The 17784-nt window shown below is 43.9% G+C and overlaps 1 protein-coding gene across 1 annotated transcript in view; it reads left to right on the forward strand.

Moving 5' to 3' along the window:
* GDAP1L1 (ganglioside induced differentiation associated protein 1 like 1) overlaps positions 1-17784 on the forward strand; it is a 74295-nt gene that overhangs the window by 38681 nt on the left and 17830 nt on the right. The window contains exons 3-5 of the mRNA XM_073607608.1: positions 3906-4079; positions 5202-5296; positions 10507-10621. Of these exons, the coding sequence (XP_073463709.1) occupies positions 3906-4079; positions 5202-5296; positions 10507-10621 (384 nt within the window). The remainder of the gene's footprint in view (positions 1-3905; positions 4080-5201; positions 5297-10506; positions 10622-17784) is intronic.

The following is a 17784-nucleotide window of genomic DNA, read 5'->3' on the forward strand; positions in this document are numbered from 1 at the left end:
TATAGGTATATGTAAGTCATCCACCTCCTACGAAATACTTGAAATCTGATTACTTTTTGCTTCAGCTTAATATTATCAATCAGCCCATCGTGAGTTGAGTTGAGTCGAGTCGAGAGGTATCTTGATATAGCGCGGTCTTTCCCCGAAGGGTCCTGACGCGCTTGGCGGAGTCCCTGGAGAAAAAAACCCAGGGACTAGGAGGAGACAACAGCAAGGAAACAGCATGGAAGATGGAACCAGGAAGGCTACGCAGGAAAGGCTTAATGGTCTTAACGGTCTCTTTATTCTTTTTGCTCTCCTTCATCATAAACACAAGTTTGTCAAATCTTCTATAGTAGCTTAGGAAAAGGACCTTGGTACTGAGTATCCTACTGAGCAATGGCAGAATGCCTTGAGTACCACATACACTGCTACCAAGAGTGTGAATGTATGGGAAATGACTCAAAACATTTTGATCTGTTGGTGCTTAACATCGCATGATTTTTCTTGGGTTTCTTCGAATGTATCTCCCAATTGTTGGAGAAATTGAGGGGGTCCTGGCACTCTTATACATATTATATGTTCTTGCCCACATCTTTCCAAATTTTTGCCTCCGGTTTTGAACCTTATTGCACGAGTTTTGGGATTGAATATTCCGTTATCCCCAGGTATGTCATTGCTTTCCTCGAGGGTTGAGTCCATTCCTCCCGCATTTAGAACCCTGGTCTTACATAAAGTATACTTCTAGCAGCCTGTCTTACTTTAGTTCAGCATTGGAGGGACTCTAAAGTCCCAGAACTCAGGGAAGTAATCCAAACGACACACACTCATGGTACTAATGAAACACTTTTTGCATCCAGTATCGGAAAATATTCTACTATTACTAAATACTGGCGACCCTGGTTGACATGGTATTCTAGGATCTCTAACTTTTGATACAGCACTCTTCTTATAGCTGGAGCACCCCATTAGTAATTTAACCCCCCCCCCCCTTTTAGGACTACAATGCAATCGATCCTGACTGTATTTGTTCGCTGTTTAATGCCAACCGCTTTCTTAATAATCCTCTCTTGTTGTGGACTGTACACTTTGAACTCAGCCTACACTTAGGTTGCACATCTTGCACTATTGCTAATTTTTTCATATCTGTTGAAAGTCTATTGTTGTCTTGACTCTCTTTTGTATGTTTTTTTGCTGCTTTTTAGAAATGCATGGGGCTGCCGTTCAATCTTAATGGCACCCCCATGCATCTAAAAACACAGTGCATTTGTGGGTGTGGGAACTGCTGGAAAAGCACCGTGCGATTCCGCAGCCGCTGCATTCTGAAAATGTTGCAGGAACCACGATAGTGTGAACCAGGTCTTAAGGCTGATAGGATGCAGTGGATTAAACTGTTTCCATTCTGAATTTGTTGGAAAAGCCTTCGGAAAAGAGATCCCCCCATAGATCACTTTTACAGAATATACAAGTATGAACTTAGACTTCGAGCCAAGGGCTAAATATAACAATAACATTTGGTACTTCCTATATACAGTATATATATATATATATATATATATATTACAAAAGATAAAGCAGCACTTCATTGTACAGCTAAAAGTACACTTATCCTTCAATGCAGAACTCCAATTACAATCTGTAATAAACATGCAAATCAAAGTGTATCTAAACCAAAGAACAAAAAAATAATATATTGTAGTTTACCAGTCCTTAGATGTGGTGGCTGCATTCATTTTCTTTATTCTGTTTTTTTTTTTGTACTTATTTCACCTGGTGATCCTGCTGATAACACATTTCCTGTCCTAGGGTGACAACACTCAATCTTTGTACAGTGTCTATGGAGGAGCAGCGTTGTCACCCCAGGACAGAGCTACAATGGCCTCCCCCTCTCCCCCATAACAGCTTTCTGGCTGTTAAAATCTCATCTCATATCTATCTAATGGGCAACCCTATCTAAACAGCCATCTAATATACTGTACGTTAAGCACCTTTCCACAACACAATCAGCATGCGTATCTCAGGCCAGCGTGGTTTATGTGCCTTTCCGGAATTGTCAGTGTCTGCGGCGGTGCCTCTGATCACACTTTAATTCGCTTTTTAAATGCCATCTGCGAGCAGCCAGCTGTTAAGGCTGGTAAAGGCCTAAATTACGGCTGCCTGTCTGCTCCACTAACCATGGCAAGGGGTGAGAAGGAGTAAGGTAACACTCGTAAATATCAAAGGCAGCTCCCGTTTAAGGAGATCCTTGTATTATGGTCACATTGAAGACAAAGATACTGCACATACATGATGTCCCAATTTAAATATCAGTTTAATTCAATTAATATAAATAGAAACCAATTTGTTGTCTGATCCACACATTTCCATTCCGCATGGAAGACTGTATTGTAGATCTTCCCCATTTTGTTCCATGTGCCCTCTTGGCTCCAAAGCCGTGCGACACCCAGAAATCTGTGGCTTTAGATCAGAGGTCTCCAAACTACGGCCTGCTACAAGCTTGTATCTGGCCCCCAGCTGATGTGCACAGTCTCCACTCTGATGGGGACCCTAATGTAAGGGGGGGTTTTATTGGGGACCCTACTTTAGAACCTAATGTAAAAGGGGGTTCAGATGGGGACCCTACTGTAGACCCTGATATAAGGGGGTTTCTGATGGGGAACCTAATATGGACCCTGATGTAAGGGGGATTCAGATGGGGACCCTACTGTAGACCCTGATCTAAGGGGGGATTCTGATGAAGACCCTACTGTAGGATCATGATGTAAGGGGGATTCTGATGGGTACCCTACTGTAGACCCTGATGTAATGGGGGGATTCTGATGGGGACCCTACTGTAGACCAAGGGGATTGCTAACACACACATCATATGATTGGCAGACAAAGAACTCACCTGCAACTGGGCTGTTTTGAAAGTTCAAAATTCTCTGAATGTCAAAAGGAGTCAGCAGTATGGAATGGGTAGAGCCAGAGTCTTTATACTAAAAACATAACACAGATCATATTTTATAAAGTTAATTTATACAGTTCATTTACTGTAAATTGTTTTTCAGTATTTTTGTTAGGTGAGGTCTTCTTTTAAATTCCTTCATCCAATAAAACATTGTAATCTAATTTGGATGGGGACCCTACTGTAGACATTGATGTAAGGGAGATTCGGATGGGGACCCTACTGTAGACATTGACGTAAAGGAGATTTGGATGAGGACCCTACTGTAGACCCTGATGTAAGGGGGATTCTGATGGGGAACCTACTGTAGACCCTGATGTAAGGGGGGATTCTGATGGGAACCCTACTGTAGACCCTCTTGTAAGAGGGATTCTGATGGTGACCCTAATGTAGACCCAAATGTAAGGGGGATTTTGATGGGGATCCTACTGTAGACCCTGATGTAAGAGGGGATTCTGATGGAGACCCTACTGTAGACCCTGGATTAAACTTAATCCAGAGGAAAGAAAAAGATAACCCTTTTAAAGCATGGTTCTATTAGCTTAATCAGGGGAAACATGGTATGTTTCACTTTTGACTGTTCTTTTGCACCTTACCCCTGAGGAAAGGTAAGGTTTTTCCACAAAAAATGTGGTGGTTGTATTTGGTGTTGTCACTAAAACTATGAAGGCACCATCAGATAGTAAGTCATTCAGCCCCCGTTTAGCGAACCCCTAGCAACCTGAGGAGGAACCCTGGTTGAGAACAGCTGATTTAGTGTAATGCTATTTCCTGCAGACCATTGGGCATATTAAAGTGTGATATAGAACAGGGACAGTTAATCTCTCATCGTATGAAGGTGAAGAAGCTCGAGTGAAATCTTGATGAAAGTCATAGTTAATAACCTGGAGAAGAGCTGAGTAGCCTGTACAACTAAGATTACTAATATGTGTAATATGTGATCGGTCTACATTTACGAGTTATTGTTTATCATTTTCAGAACTTATTCCTCAGTTGATACCAGAATCTGGAAGCCTTCTACACTCCAGGGTCCTCCAATACCGAGAGCTGCTGGAAAACCTGCCCATTGATGCCTACACACATGGATGTATTCTTCACCCAGAACTTACAATAGATTCTATGATCCCAAAGTACGCCACTGCTGAGATCCGACGTAAGTGTGCATATATGAGATCCGACGTAAGTGTCTATATATGAGATGCATATTTGAAAGGTTTATTAGTAGTAAAGGATATGAACTAGAATCGACTCATACCCCTAATAACCTGTCCACCTTAATCTCAGCGGATTTCAGATAAGGGTTGAGACTTCATGCAGCTCACCCGCAAAAGATAATAAGTTGTAAAACACAGAACAGGCTCTTCCTGAAGGGTAGCCATACAAAGATGTGGAAGTATTGCTGCCAATTCCAGGATTGCTTGTGATAACAGGCCCACACAAACATTCAATATAGAGCGATAACCAACGTTTACAATTATCAGCATGTTTTTATCTCTCATATAGATTTCCCAGTCTGCTATCACTTTTAATTTGTTGTAGCTGCTGTAAAGTGATGAAAAATTGACATCTGATTGGCTGCTCGGGGTCAGCACATTCAGTTTATCAACATTGCTCTTTTCACTGCTTTAATCAAGAAGTCAGATTGTGTGGATGGTAGAGGTGAGGGGAGCTGAATGACTCAGTTGGTGCAAGATGGAAGTTATGGGAAGACCACACAGACTCCTACCTAGGGAAAGAGTTTTGGGGAATTGGCAAGCTAACCTTTGAATGTTTAATGCTGTTATTTTGCTTTTTTTTAAGCATGCCCCCCAAATAAATGCACCTTTCACCTAAAATCACTAAATTCTGTTGCAACCTTTTAAAGGGTTGAAGGCTGTTTCTAGAGCTACTTGGTTAAGGGGAAGAAGAGGTTAATTTGTTTTCTATTGATTTTTCTATTAAGGATTTTTCCAATATTTGTAGTATCCAGCCTTCTCCACTCTGCCACTGAGCAAAGAGAAGCTTCTTTTTGGAAGGGCGTGTTACAAGAAGTCCTTCCTTATGGCCTTTCACTCTGCTAAAATGGTCTCGGTAATTTACACTTCTAGGAATACACAAGCAGCCCAGACCTACTTCTCAGTGTGTGGGAGTGCTGTCTTTACAACCAAATAATATAGGATGTATATAGTATGTGCAAAAAGTGGTGATTAACTGATGAATGTATTTTGCTTCCATATATTTCAAGGCTTTCATTCATAAGTTGACACACTTCTCTTGTTTATACAACATCCTTAAGGACACCTGACCAATGCCAGCACAGAACTCTTGAAACTCGATAACGAGGATCCTCAACTCACCGAGCCATATCTTTCCAAACAGAAAAAACTCATGGTAAGTCATGAAAGCATAAGAAGTCCACCTTAGCTCCTTTGGAGCTCTAGTGGAAACATCGAACCTGGATCAATTTAACTAAAGGGGAAACTGACACACCAGGAGGGAGGGTGCCATCAAGAGCAGGGGATTGAGCTTGGTTTGTTAGTCCACAAAGAAGCTCATTTTACAATCCACAGGGGTCTATATAGCCAAACTATAAAGAACCCCTTCGTTTTAAAGACAGAACTTTCTTGTTTCAATGTGTGAATGCAATTTTAGATACCCTTGGCCATATTAAAAACGAACACATTGCATGCAGAGTTGGCATAGTTGCCAACATTGTAAAAAAAAAATGTGGGACACTTTTGTGGCTGTAGGCGGAGCCGTACAATAATTAGGGGGTGGGGCATTCGTTTGTAGGCATGGCTTAGGAAAAATATTGAAGTGCATTATTTCTATTATTACATTGTAATATAAAATGAAATCATTCAACTTACCATAATGCAGAATCAGTGGGATCCCTGAGCGTGTCACTAGCCACGTCGCCTGCCACCAGCCGTCCGTCCTTGCGTCAGATGTCCCAGCAGAGTCCGTCCTCACATCAGGTGCCCCCAGCGGAGCCCCCAGTCACACCAGGAGTCCCAGGCGGAGCCCCTCTCACCCCAGGAGTCCCCGGCGGAGCCCCCCTCACCCCAGGAGTCCCCGGCGGAGCCCCCCTCCACATCAGGTGTCCCCGGTGGAGCTCCCCCTCACATCAGGTGTCCCCAGTGGAGCCCCCCCTCACATCAGGTGTCCCCGGCGGAGCTCCCCCTCACATCAGGTGTCCCCAGCGCAGCCCCCCCTCACATCAGGAGTCCCCGGCGGAGCTCCCCCTCACATCAGGTGTCCCCAGCGGAGCTCCCCCTCACATCAGGTGTCCCCAGTGGAGCCCCCCTCACATCAGGTGCCCCCGGCAGAGCCCCCCCACCCACGTCAGGTGTCCCCAGCGGAGCTCCCCCTCACATCAGGTGTCCCCAGCGGAGCTCCCCCTCACATCAGGTGTCCCCAGTGGAGCCCCCCCTCACATTAGGTGTCCCCAGTGGAGCCCCCCCTCACATTAGGTGTCCCCAGTGGAGCCCCCCTCACATTAGGTGTCCCCAGTGGAGCCCCCCTCACATTAGGTGTCCCCAGTGGAGCCCCCCCTCACATTAGGTGTCCCCAGTGGAGCCCCCCTCACATTAGGTGTCCCCAGTGGAGCCCCCCCTCACATTAGGTGTTCCCAGTGGAGCCCCCCTCACATTAGGTGTCCCCAGTGGAGCCCCCCCCTCACATTAGGTGTTCCCAGTGGAGCCCCCCTCACATTAGGTGTCCCCAGTGGAGCCCCCCTCACATTAGGTGTCCCCAGTGGAGCCCCCACTCACATTAGGTGTCCCCAGTGGAGCCCCCCCTCACATCAGGTGTCCCCAGTGGACCCCCCCTCACATCAGGTGTCCCCAGTGGAGCCCCCCTTGCATCAGGTGTGTGTCCCCAGTGGAGCCCCCCTTCACATCAGGAGTCCCACAGCGGTGCGCCCCCCCTACCTCAGAGGTGTCCTAAGCATGACTAGAACCCCCACCCCTTTCCATATCAGACTGGCAGCGGGGCGGGGGGGGGGGTAGGTGGGGCGAGGCAGAGCTCCGTCTAGCCCCCCCAGCCATCTTCCTGAACTTCAATAAAGTCTCCGCCGGCCTCGGACCTCTAGCGGCGGCGGCTTCGAAAACCGAGAACCGGATTTCTCGGGACATTTCCTGGGACACCACAAATTCGGGAATGGAGTCCAAGTCCCGGGAATGTCCCGGGAAATCCGGGACAGTTAGCAACTATGAGTTGGAGTTCTCAGGGTGGGCATTTGCAAAGTTCAGAATGATTTCCAAGAGGCTTCAGCTCTGTCCTGTAAAAGCCCTACTCAAGCCCTGAAAAATGAGCCTGACATGCACATACTGGCTTTGGATCTATTGTTTTACTAATAACTGAACTACTAAGCAAGATATCTTTAATTTAGCCCTTTGATCATAGGCCCACTTTGTAGAAAGACCTTAGCTAAGCATCACCTTTCCGCAAACCAATAACAGTGCCTGAAAGGCCACAGGCCGCACATTAGTTGGGTTGTGAAATTAAGGGGCAAGGCCAGGTTCAAGATGTACTACAGTTATAGCCTCTTTACACAGTGCACTGAGGATCAGGGAGCTCCTAGCATGCCTAAAACACAACTTGGTCCTCAGTAAAGGTAAACAGCATTAGCAGGCCAGTGAAAGTATTTACTTGCTGCTAGGAGTGGCACAGTCATCAAACTTCACCTGTATCCACCAGAAACTGGGCAGCATAGTAGCTAAGTGGTTAGCACTTCCACTTGGCAGCACTAGGGTCATTGGTTTGAATCCCAACCATGGCATTAAGTACATGAAGTTTGCATGTTCTCCCTGTGTCTGTGTGGGTTTCCTCCCACACGCAAAGACATGCTGGTAGGTAAACTGTCCCTAGTATGTGTATGTACAGTGTGGAAAATAATGATTTGATCCCCTGCAGATTTTGTAAGTTTTCCCACTTACAAATAAATGAAGGGTCTATAAGTTTTATCATAGGTGTATTTTAAATGATAGAGACAGAATATCAACCAAAAATTCATAAAAAAAACACATGATACAAATGTTATAAATTGAGTTGCAGTTCAGTGAGAAAAATAAGTATTTTATCCTCAAGCAAATTATGACTTAGTACTTGGTGGAGAAACCCTTTTTGGCAAGCACAGAGGTAAGACATTTCTTGTAGTTGGTTGCCAGGTTTGCACACATCTCAGGAGGGATTTTGGTCCATGCTTCTTTACAGATCTTCTCTAAATCCTTAAAGAGGTTGAAAAAAAACTGAAAAAAAACCCTGCAAGACAAAGGCATAATGAGCTAGTATGCATCGCATACTAGCTCATTATGAAATACTTACCTTAGAACGATGCCCTGCAGTGCCACCCACTCCCACGGCCAACAGGTTCGCAGGCTCCGGCGATGTGATTGTCTGGAGCCGCGATGATGTCACTCCCGCGCATGCACGGGTACTGAAGAAACGGCACAAGCGGGCCGTTTCTTCAGTGCGCATGCGCCAATGACGTCAGCAGCACTGCATATCGTGAATATCTCCTAAACTGTGCAAGTTTAGGAGATATTTACACTACCTACAGGTAAGCCTTATTAACAGAGTTTACAACCACTTTAAGGTTTCTTGGGTGTCGCTTGGCAACTAGAAGTTTTAGTTCCCTCCATAAATTTTCTATAGGATTAAGGTCTGGAGACTGGCTAGGACACTCCATGACCTTAATGTGCTTCTTCTTGAGCCACTCCTTTGTTGCCTTGGCGATTTTGGGTCATTGTCATGCTGGAAGTCCCATCCACGACCCATCTTCAGTCCTTTGGCCCCTCAATGCGGCAAAGTCAACCTTTAGCAGAGAAACAGCCCCAAAGCATAATGTCCCCACCTCCGTGTTTGACTGTAGGGATGGTGTTCTTAGGGTCATAGTCAGCATTTTTCTTCCTCCAAACACGTCGAGTTTATGCCAAAGAGCAAAATTTTGGTCTCATCTGACCACAGCACTTTCTCCCGATCCTTCTCTGAATCATATAGATGTTCATTGGCAAACTTCAGATGGGACTGTACATGTGCCTTCTTGAGGAGGGGGACCTTGTGGGAGCTGCAGGATTTCAATCCATGGCGGTGTATTGTGTTACCAATGGTTTGTTTGGTGACTGTGGTCCCAACTGCCTTGAGATCATTCACAAGCTCCTTCCGTGTAGTTCTGGGCTGATCCCTCACTTTTCTCATGATCGTCCTTACCCCATGAGGTGAAATATTGCATAGAGCTCCAGACCGAGGGAGATTTATGGCTATTTTGTATTTCTTCCATTTGCGAATAATCACTCCAACAGTTGTCTCCTGCTCCTGCAGGCTTCTTGCTGATGGTCTTGTAGCCCATTCCAGCTTTGTTCAGGTCTACAATCTTGTCCCTGACGTCCTTTGACAGCTCTTTGGTCTTGGCCATGATGGTAAGGTTTAAATGGAAGAAAGAGATTCTGTGAACAGGTGTCTTTTATACACATAACAAGTTGTCGTTAGGAGCACCTTCTTAAATTAACAGGACTAATCTGTGTACCACGTGAGCACATACTGTAGCCAGTCTGTGGGAGCCAGAATTATTGTTGGTTGCTAGGGGATCAAATACTTATTTTACTCACTGATCTGCAACTCAATTTATAACATTTGTATCATGTGTTTTTTCTGGGATTTTGGTCGATATTCTGTCTCTATCATTTAACCGGTTCACGTATATATACTGCAGCAGAATGGCACAGCTGGGCAAAACCCCGTACGTGTACGTCTTCCCCTTTAAGAGCCGCCAGAGGGTGCGCGCGCCCGCTGCACGGTGGGGGACCCGATGTGCGTGGTCGGCGAGCACTATCGCCGCCGGCCACATACGATCACATGCACGAGAGCCAGCACAGGGATTTGTGTCTGTAAACATAAATCCCTGTGTGTAAACACAAATCCCTGTTCTGTCAGGGGAGAGGAGACATATCGTTGTTCCTACTAAGTAGGAACAACGATATGTCTCCTCTCCCAGTCAGTCCTATCCCCATAAAGTTAGAACACATCTAGGGAACACACATTTAACCCCTTGATCGCCTTGATCATTTCAACACAGTGCCAAATTGTAAAAAGTGCTCTGGTCAGGAAGGGGGTAAAATCTTCCATGGCTGAAGTGGTTAAAATACACCTATGATAAAAAGGATAGACCCTTCATTTCTTTGTAAGTGGGCAAACTTAAAAAAAATCTGCAGGGGATCAATTATTTTTCCCACTGTATGACTGTGAGTTAGGGACCTTATATTGTAAGCTTCTTGAGGGAATATACTGTACAATATATGTATAAAGTGCTGCGTAAATTGACAGCCCTATATATTGTAAGTACCTGTAATACATAAGCTGTATGTATACTGGCATCAGACTCCAGAACCAACACAGCATGATTTTGTTCTTTGACCTCCCTTTGGGCTGCTTTCACCTGCCTTTGATTTGCTTATGAGGTGCTTATCCCTAGCTCACCTCTTAAAGACCTGTCCTTTAAGTATATTGTTCCCTTTCCTGCAAGCAATATGTGCATGGAAACTCGTATAGTAGTGTAATCCATAACATATAAGTGACTTGTAAACATGCTCTTCTTCCAGGCTAAAATATTGGAACACGACAATGTGAACAACTTGAAGAAAATCCTCTTTGAGTTAGCCATGGTCCTGGACCAGATTGAGGCCGAGCTGGAGAAGAGGAAAATTGAATACGAAGGTATTGTATGAATTATTACATTTTTATAAACTAAACTATTTGTGGTGCTATGAAAGGCAGTGATCACCTGCTCTGCTATTTCCATCCCTTATTAATCCTACCAGTTTAAAAAAAAAAAAAACTATCAATTCTGGAGGTGTCTGATGCAGTGTCCCCCGCCGCATGCTGTGGTTACTTCTTCCAACCCATATGTTACTACAGTATTGAGCAGTGACATAGGGGTTGGAGGATGGAGCCATGGTATGAGGTGGGAAACACAGTCATCACACACTTCATGAGTAGGAGGGTCTTCCTGCTACCATCGCATGATCACGTGTTGTAATGAAAAAAACTGCTGGGAACAGCAGGAAACCAATCACCCGAGCAGAAAGTTCCAGTTCTGTGCATGCACAGTTTAATATAGGGTCCCCCCATACAAGGAAGCCATGCCTGAACTGCTCACAAATTTTAGAAAATGATAGCTGCCTCAAAATCTAGAAAGGTCCTTTTTCTGGTGCAATCATTTCTATTGTAAAAGGAAGCATAACAGTATAACAGCTCTTCACCTACACAGGGGTAGAACCAATCAAACATAACTTCCAGACGTGGGCTAGACGTGGGCTAGAAAAGCTACATGAGCAGTTAACTTTTAAGGAACAAGTGACCACTGAGCGACCTGGGAGCACAAGCCTCATGTCCTCTAATGTCATCTAGGCCCGAGGGTCAATGGAGGGAACCCATGGGTCAGGTGCACTAGTTCATGTCAAGGGAAAAGGTGGGTTTAAGTCTACTGGGCACACCCAGCCGAGGCCAGGATGAGTTACTAATAACCAGGGGAGAAAAGAGAATGCTCATCCAGTAGAACAACTCCGTAGGGGAAAAAACAAAGAGATTGACCTGACGGCATAACCGCCCGTCCGAGGACTTAGGGTAACACAAACATAAGGAGGGACTGAGGGCTGGCAAGGGTCCAGCCTCGGCCTCAAAAGGGAAGGAAACAGAATAAATAGAGAAAAAGAAGAAAAGGAAGAGGGAGGAGGGAGGAGTGAAAAAAGGAGGAGGGGAGAGGAGTCTTGCAGGTTGGGGGAATTACTTAGCAGACCCTAGGAAAGACCCAAGCTGTCCTGATGCAGGGTGGGTAGAGCATAAGACCACCAAGGTGACCACACTTTAAAAAATTAAGAGTGAGAGTCGTGAAGGATGCTAGACATTTTTTCATTGACCATAAGGTCAGTCAAAATGCTCTTCACTATGGCAAACGGGACAAAGGGCTTCTTCCAGACTCTATAAATCGTCCGTTTGGCTGCTATGAATAAGTAAGACGCTAACTTTTGTGGGTAAGAAAACAATCCCTGTATCGGGCAGTGTAGCAAAGCTACTTAAGAGTCCTTGCGGATATGAATGTGAAACAAAGAGTAGAGGAGCCCAAACACCCTGGACCAGAACCCTATTAGCCGTGGACAAGACCACCAACTGTGAACAACGTCTCCTCGTTGGCCACAACCCCTGAAGCACTAGTCACTATAGGAAGGGTTGGCGTTCACTATCCGGGCCGGAACCCAGTAACATCTAAGTAGAAAGGTCTTTTTTAAAAGGCAAAAACTATATTGTTTTGTGTCCTTCTTTGTGTTTTTTTTTTTTTTATATTGTTGTTTTATATCTGTAATATATGCGCCTAGACGTTTGTAAAGTAATGAGCATACGCTATACTATAGTACAGTGGGGGTGGATGGAAGCGTGACATCACTTTTCAGAACGTGCAGTTCTTCAGACTTGTTGGCCCTCTTCCCCACCTCCTGCCTGACAACACTATTAGCATTGTATCCTTTTCAGATGTACTGAATAAAACCCATTACTGACAAAATCCTATGGGAAGATTTATTAAAACTGGTGTTTGCAAAATCTGGTGCAGCTCTGCATATAAAACAATCAGCTTCCAGGTTTTATTACCAAAGCTTAACCACATCACACCCGGCCTATAGCAAAATGACGGCCAGGCGGTGGTTTAATTGTTGTGACTGGGCCTCATATGACGTCCTTCACAACATGCTGCTCGTGCGCACCCTCGTGTGCGTGCAGTGCGGCGATCGGTGGTGCGTTGTGTTGTTTGGACACACTGCATCTCCGATCATGGTAAAGAGGCATAGGCTCTTTACCATGTGATCAGCAGTGTCCAATCACAGTGTAAATAGGAAGTGCCGGTTATCGGCACTCCTTTACACGCGCGCGCTGTCAGTGATAAGCGGCTTTCCTGATGGGGGGGGGGTCTGTGCTGATAATTAGTGCAATGATTATCAGTGCAGTCCCATCAGCAGTGCCCACCAGTGATGGCTACCAGTGCCCGTCAGTGCCGCCCATCAGTGCTGCATACAAAATAAAATAAAAAATGTTGGCTGCTCCTACCCGCGTGCAAGCCAGTTAATCTTTTTAAACCAAAACCTTACTTTCAAACCACAAAACTGCTTTCCTTATTCAGTGATAAACTTTCTTGTGTTTAATAACATAAAAAAAACTATAGTTCAATTAGTAGTGCTTTTCTTCTTTCAAATATTTTTCCCTTTACCACTTCAATACCGGGCACTTTCCCCCCTTCCTGCCCAGCACAATTTTCAGCTTTCAGCGCTGTAGCACTTTGAATGACAATTGTGCAGTCATACAACACTGTACCCAAACTACATTTTTATCATTTTCTTCCCACAAATAGAGCTTTCTTTTAGTGGTATTTGATCACCTCTACGGTTTTTATATTTTGCTAAACAAAATTAAAAAGACCAAAATTTTGGAAAAAAAAAAAGCTTTTCTTCGTTTCTGTTATAAAATTTTGTTTTCTCCTTCACTGACGGGCACTGATGAGGCGGTACTGATTGGCACTGATGAGGCGGCACTGATGAGTTGACACCTCATCAGTGCTCATCAGTGCCGCCTCATCAGAGCACATCAGTGAAGGAGAAAAATGACTTATTTACAAAATCTTATAATAGAAACGAAGAAAAGCTTTTTATTTTTTTCAAAATTTTTGGTCTTTTTTCATTTTTTAGCAAAAAATTAAAAAAAAGCTCTATCTGTCTTGAAAAATTATAAAAATTTAGTTTGGGTACAGCATTGCATGACCACGTAATTGTCATTCAAAATGCGACAGTGGTGAAAGCTGAAAATTGACCTGGGCAGGAAGGGGGTAAAAGTTCTTGGTATTGAAGTGATTAATTGAGCAAGTTGAAGTTAGAAGCTAATTGGCTACCATGCACAGCTGCACCAGATTCGGAGTGCTCCAGTTTTAGTAAATCTTCCCCTATAAGTCTTCAAAACAGTGCCTTATCCCCTATCAAACAAAAACTTTCCGCACTTTTTTTTAATATAAAAAAGTGCGGCAACTTTTTGAAGACCTCCCATATATTATATAATGGCTCTTAGGGTAGGGTTTTATTTTTAAAGGAGATAGATAGATAGATAGATAGATAGATAGATAGATAGATAGATAGATAGATAGATAGATAGATAGATAGATAGATAGATAGATAGATAGATAGATAGATAGATAGATAGATTCTGTCCTGCAACCATAGAATTAGAAGGTTCTGCCTTTTGTAAGCTACTAATGATTCTTAACACGCAAAAGATGTTGCACCAATGCCTTTTTTTTTTTTTTTTTTACAACACTGAGCTTGGTCAAGTGGTTGCTGAAGGCAGACCCTGCCACTTAGCTGTCAGCCTGAGATACAGCACATCCATACCCACAGATCAGAAGCAGGTAGGGATTAGCCACTTCCTGCTTGCATGCACTCAAGCAGTGGCTACATTGCATTTCTCTGGGCGAGTTTCCTGATGGTGATAATAATGGACCATGCCTGCAGAATGTGTGTTGAAACTGCCACGTGTAGTCTCCATGAGAAGCCCTTCTGATAGGGTGACACAGGGGCCCAATTGGGAGACAGGCTGATCAAGGATCTTCATGGCAGGATCACCAGGCATTACTGTTTTAAAAGCATTTGATTTAAAAAAACTGAAGATGACTTTTAAAATAACACTTAACCATAGGTGGACGTTATATGACATGCTTAGCTTTAAGTGGAGATATCTGAATTATGCCAATGCCCTCCGTGCGATCGGGGAGCCAGGGAATGAATTGGCCGGTGGAGGCTGTTTACCATGGAGCTGACTGTGGACCAGATGGTCCCTGACCATCTCTATGACCTTCGGAGGCCGCAAGCGGCGCCAGCAGATGTAAACACTGACTTTTTTTTTTTTTTTTGGGAAGCCTGAGATCGTTTTTTGTTTTTTTTATCTCAGGCTTTCCAGCCTAGAGGAGAAATGTGGGGTCTTATAGACCCCACATCTCTCCATAAAGAGGACTTGTCATGCCCTATTCCTATTACAAGGGATGTTAACATTCCTTGTAATAGGAATAAAATTGAAAAAAACAATAAAAAAAAAAAAAAAAAAAAAACCATTTTAAAGCGCCTCCATCCCCTTGTGTTCGCACGCAGAAGCGAACGCATACGTAGATAGCGCCTGCATATGTCAAACCAAAGATGTGAGGTATCGTCGCGAACATTAGAGTTAGCGCAATAATTCTAGCCCCAGACCTCCTCTGTAACTCTAAACTGGTAACCTGTAAAAAAAATTATAGTGTAGCCTATGTAGATTTTTCAGTACCAAAGTATGGCGCCATTTCACGAGTGTGCACAATTTTAAAGCATGAAATGTTAGGTATCTATTTATTCAGCGTAACATCATCTTTTACATTATAAAAAAAATTGGGCTAACTTTAGTGTTTTTTTTTTTTGTTTTTTTTAAATTCATATATATAACGTTTGGGGGTTCTAAGTAATTTTCTAGGAAAAAAATTATGATTTTTACATGTAGGAGAAAAGTGCTAGAATAGGCCTGGGCTAGAAATGGTTAACATATTGACGTCTCCATGAGATTTTCATGATTGGGTTTACAGTACTTTACGTATATAGCAGTATGCAGAGGGTTTAGCTGCTGGTGGATTGAATTTTACCTTGCCTTCCATTCTTATGCCGCGTACATACGAGCGGAATGTCCGACAGAAAAAGTCCCATGGAAGCTTTTCATCGTCTATTCCGATCGTGTGTATGCCTCATCGGACTTTTTTTTTTGAAAATTCTGACTTACCTAGAAATGGAACATGTTCTAAATATTTCCGACGGAACCAATTCCTATCGGGAAAACCACTCGTCTGTATGCTGTTCCAACGGACCAAAAACGACGCATGCTCTGAAGCAAGTACGAGACGGAAGCTATTGACTACTGGCTATTGAACTTCCTTTTTCTAGTCCCGTCGTACGTGTTGTACGTCACCACGTTCTGGACAGTTGGACTTTGATGTGACCGTGTGTAGGCAAGACCGCTTGAGCAGAATTCCGTCGGACTTCCGTCGGAGAAACTTTCAGAGTTCATTCCGACGGCAAAACCGGTCGTGTGTACAGGGCATTACACGGTGTTCACAAATATTAGGCATGTTGTATTTTTGAGGAATAATTTCATTAATAAACAACTACAGTGCTCTTAGTCAATCCAAAATGTTAGTAAACCTCAAACCTGAATATTTAAGAAAGTAAAAGTGAGGTTTTCTTAGGAGAACATCTATGTGTGCACAATTATTGGCCAACTATTAATGTGCAGATTTATTATGCAACTAAATGAAAAACGAAAATTTGCCCATCTCTTTTGTTTATTTTCACCTGTTAAAGTGAGAATAATAAACAACTTAAAATGTACAAATAAACATTTCTGACATTTCCCCTAAAAAATCAGTGACCAATATAGCCAACCTTCTTTTCAATAGCAGTCATAAGCCTTCCATTAATGGGCGTCTGTCAGTTTCTTGATTTTTTGATAATCAAATTTTTTGTGCAGCAGCAACCACAGCCTTCCAGGCACTGCCCAGAGAGGTCTACTGTTTTCCTTCACCATAAATCTCCCGTTTAAAAAGTGCCCATCTGTTCTCAATAGGGTTTAGGTCAGGTAAGGAAGAGGGCCATTTCATTATGCTTTCATCTTTAAGGCCTTTACTGGCTAGCAATGCAGTGGAGTACTTCGATGCATGTGATGGAGCATTGTCCTGTATAAATATCATGGTCTTCTTGAAGGATGAAGACTTTTTCCTGTACCACTGCTTAAAGGAGAAGTCCAGCCTGAGCTTTTTAGGCTGGGATTCTCCTCTGGGTCACAGGAGCGCAATTCGTTTTGCACTCCTGTGACCCGTTTTCAGCAGAAAGTGGTCTGAAGTCCGCTCTCCGCTGACGTCACTGCCATCAGTCGAGGCAGCGTGTCATCCAGACTTTCAAAGTCTGGATCCGCCAGCTGCCTTGACTGATGGCAGTCTCAGCTGCAACGGCCGCTCCCCGACCCTCCATAGCTCAGGGCTCCAATGAGCGTGGAGAAGTAGAGAGGAGAGCTGCTGACTGACAGTCAGCAGCTCTCTTCTCTGGGATCTGTGAGAACCAAGCCATCGGACGGATGTTCGGTGGCTTGGTTCTCAGTGCAGAGACGGCGGGGGACAGATGCAGCATCGGTCTGATGCTGCATCCACCTAGGCAAGTATGAATCTAAAATAAAAACAAAAACAAAAAACATACTTCTCTTTTAAAGAAAGTGTCTTCTAAAAACTGGCAGTAGGTTTGATTTTTAGTCCATCTTCAACCCAAAAAAAGGTCCAACTAGCTCATCTATAATAATGCCAGCATCCCACCTCCACCTTGCTGGTGTCTGAGCATAAGTGGGCCTCTGTGCCTGTTACTGATCCAGCCACAGGCCCATCCAACTGGTCCGTCAAAAGTCACTCTTATCTCATCAGTCCATAAAATCTTTGAAAAATCTGTCTTCAGATATTTCTTGGCCCAGTCTTGACGTTCTAACTTATGTGTCTTGTTCAGTGGTGGTCAGGTTTCAGCCCTCCTTACCTTGGCCATGTCTCTGAGCACTGAACACCTTGTACTTCTGGGCACTCCAGGTAGATTGCAGTTATGGAATATGGCAGCACTGGAGGATAATGGGTTCTTGGTAGCTTCACGTTTGATTCTTCTCAAATCTTTGGCAGTTAATTTGCGTCTTTTTTCAACATAGTTCTTGCGATCCTGTTGACTATTTGCAACAAAACTTTGATGGTTCTGCGATTGTCTTAGCAATTTTAAGAGTGCTGCATCCCTCTGAAAGACTTT

Source organism: Aquarana catesbeiana, linkage group LG12 (genome assembly GCF_042186555.1).
Source record: "Aquarana catesbeiana isolate 2022-GZ linkage group LG12, ASM4218655v1, whole genome shotgun sequence".
In the NCBI taxonomy this organism is placed as follows: Eukaryota; Metazoa; Chordata; class Amphibia; order Anura; family Ranidae; genus Aquarana; species Aquarana catesbeiana.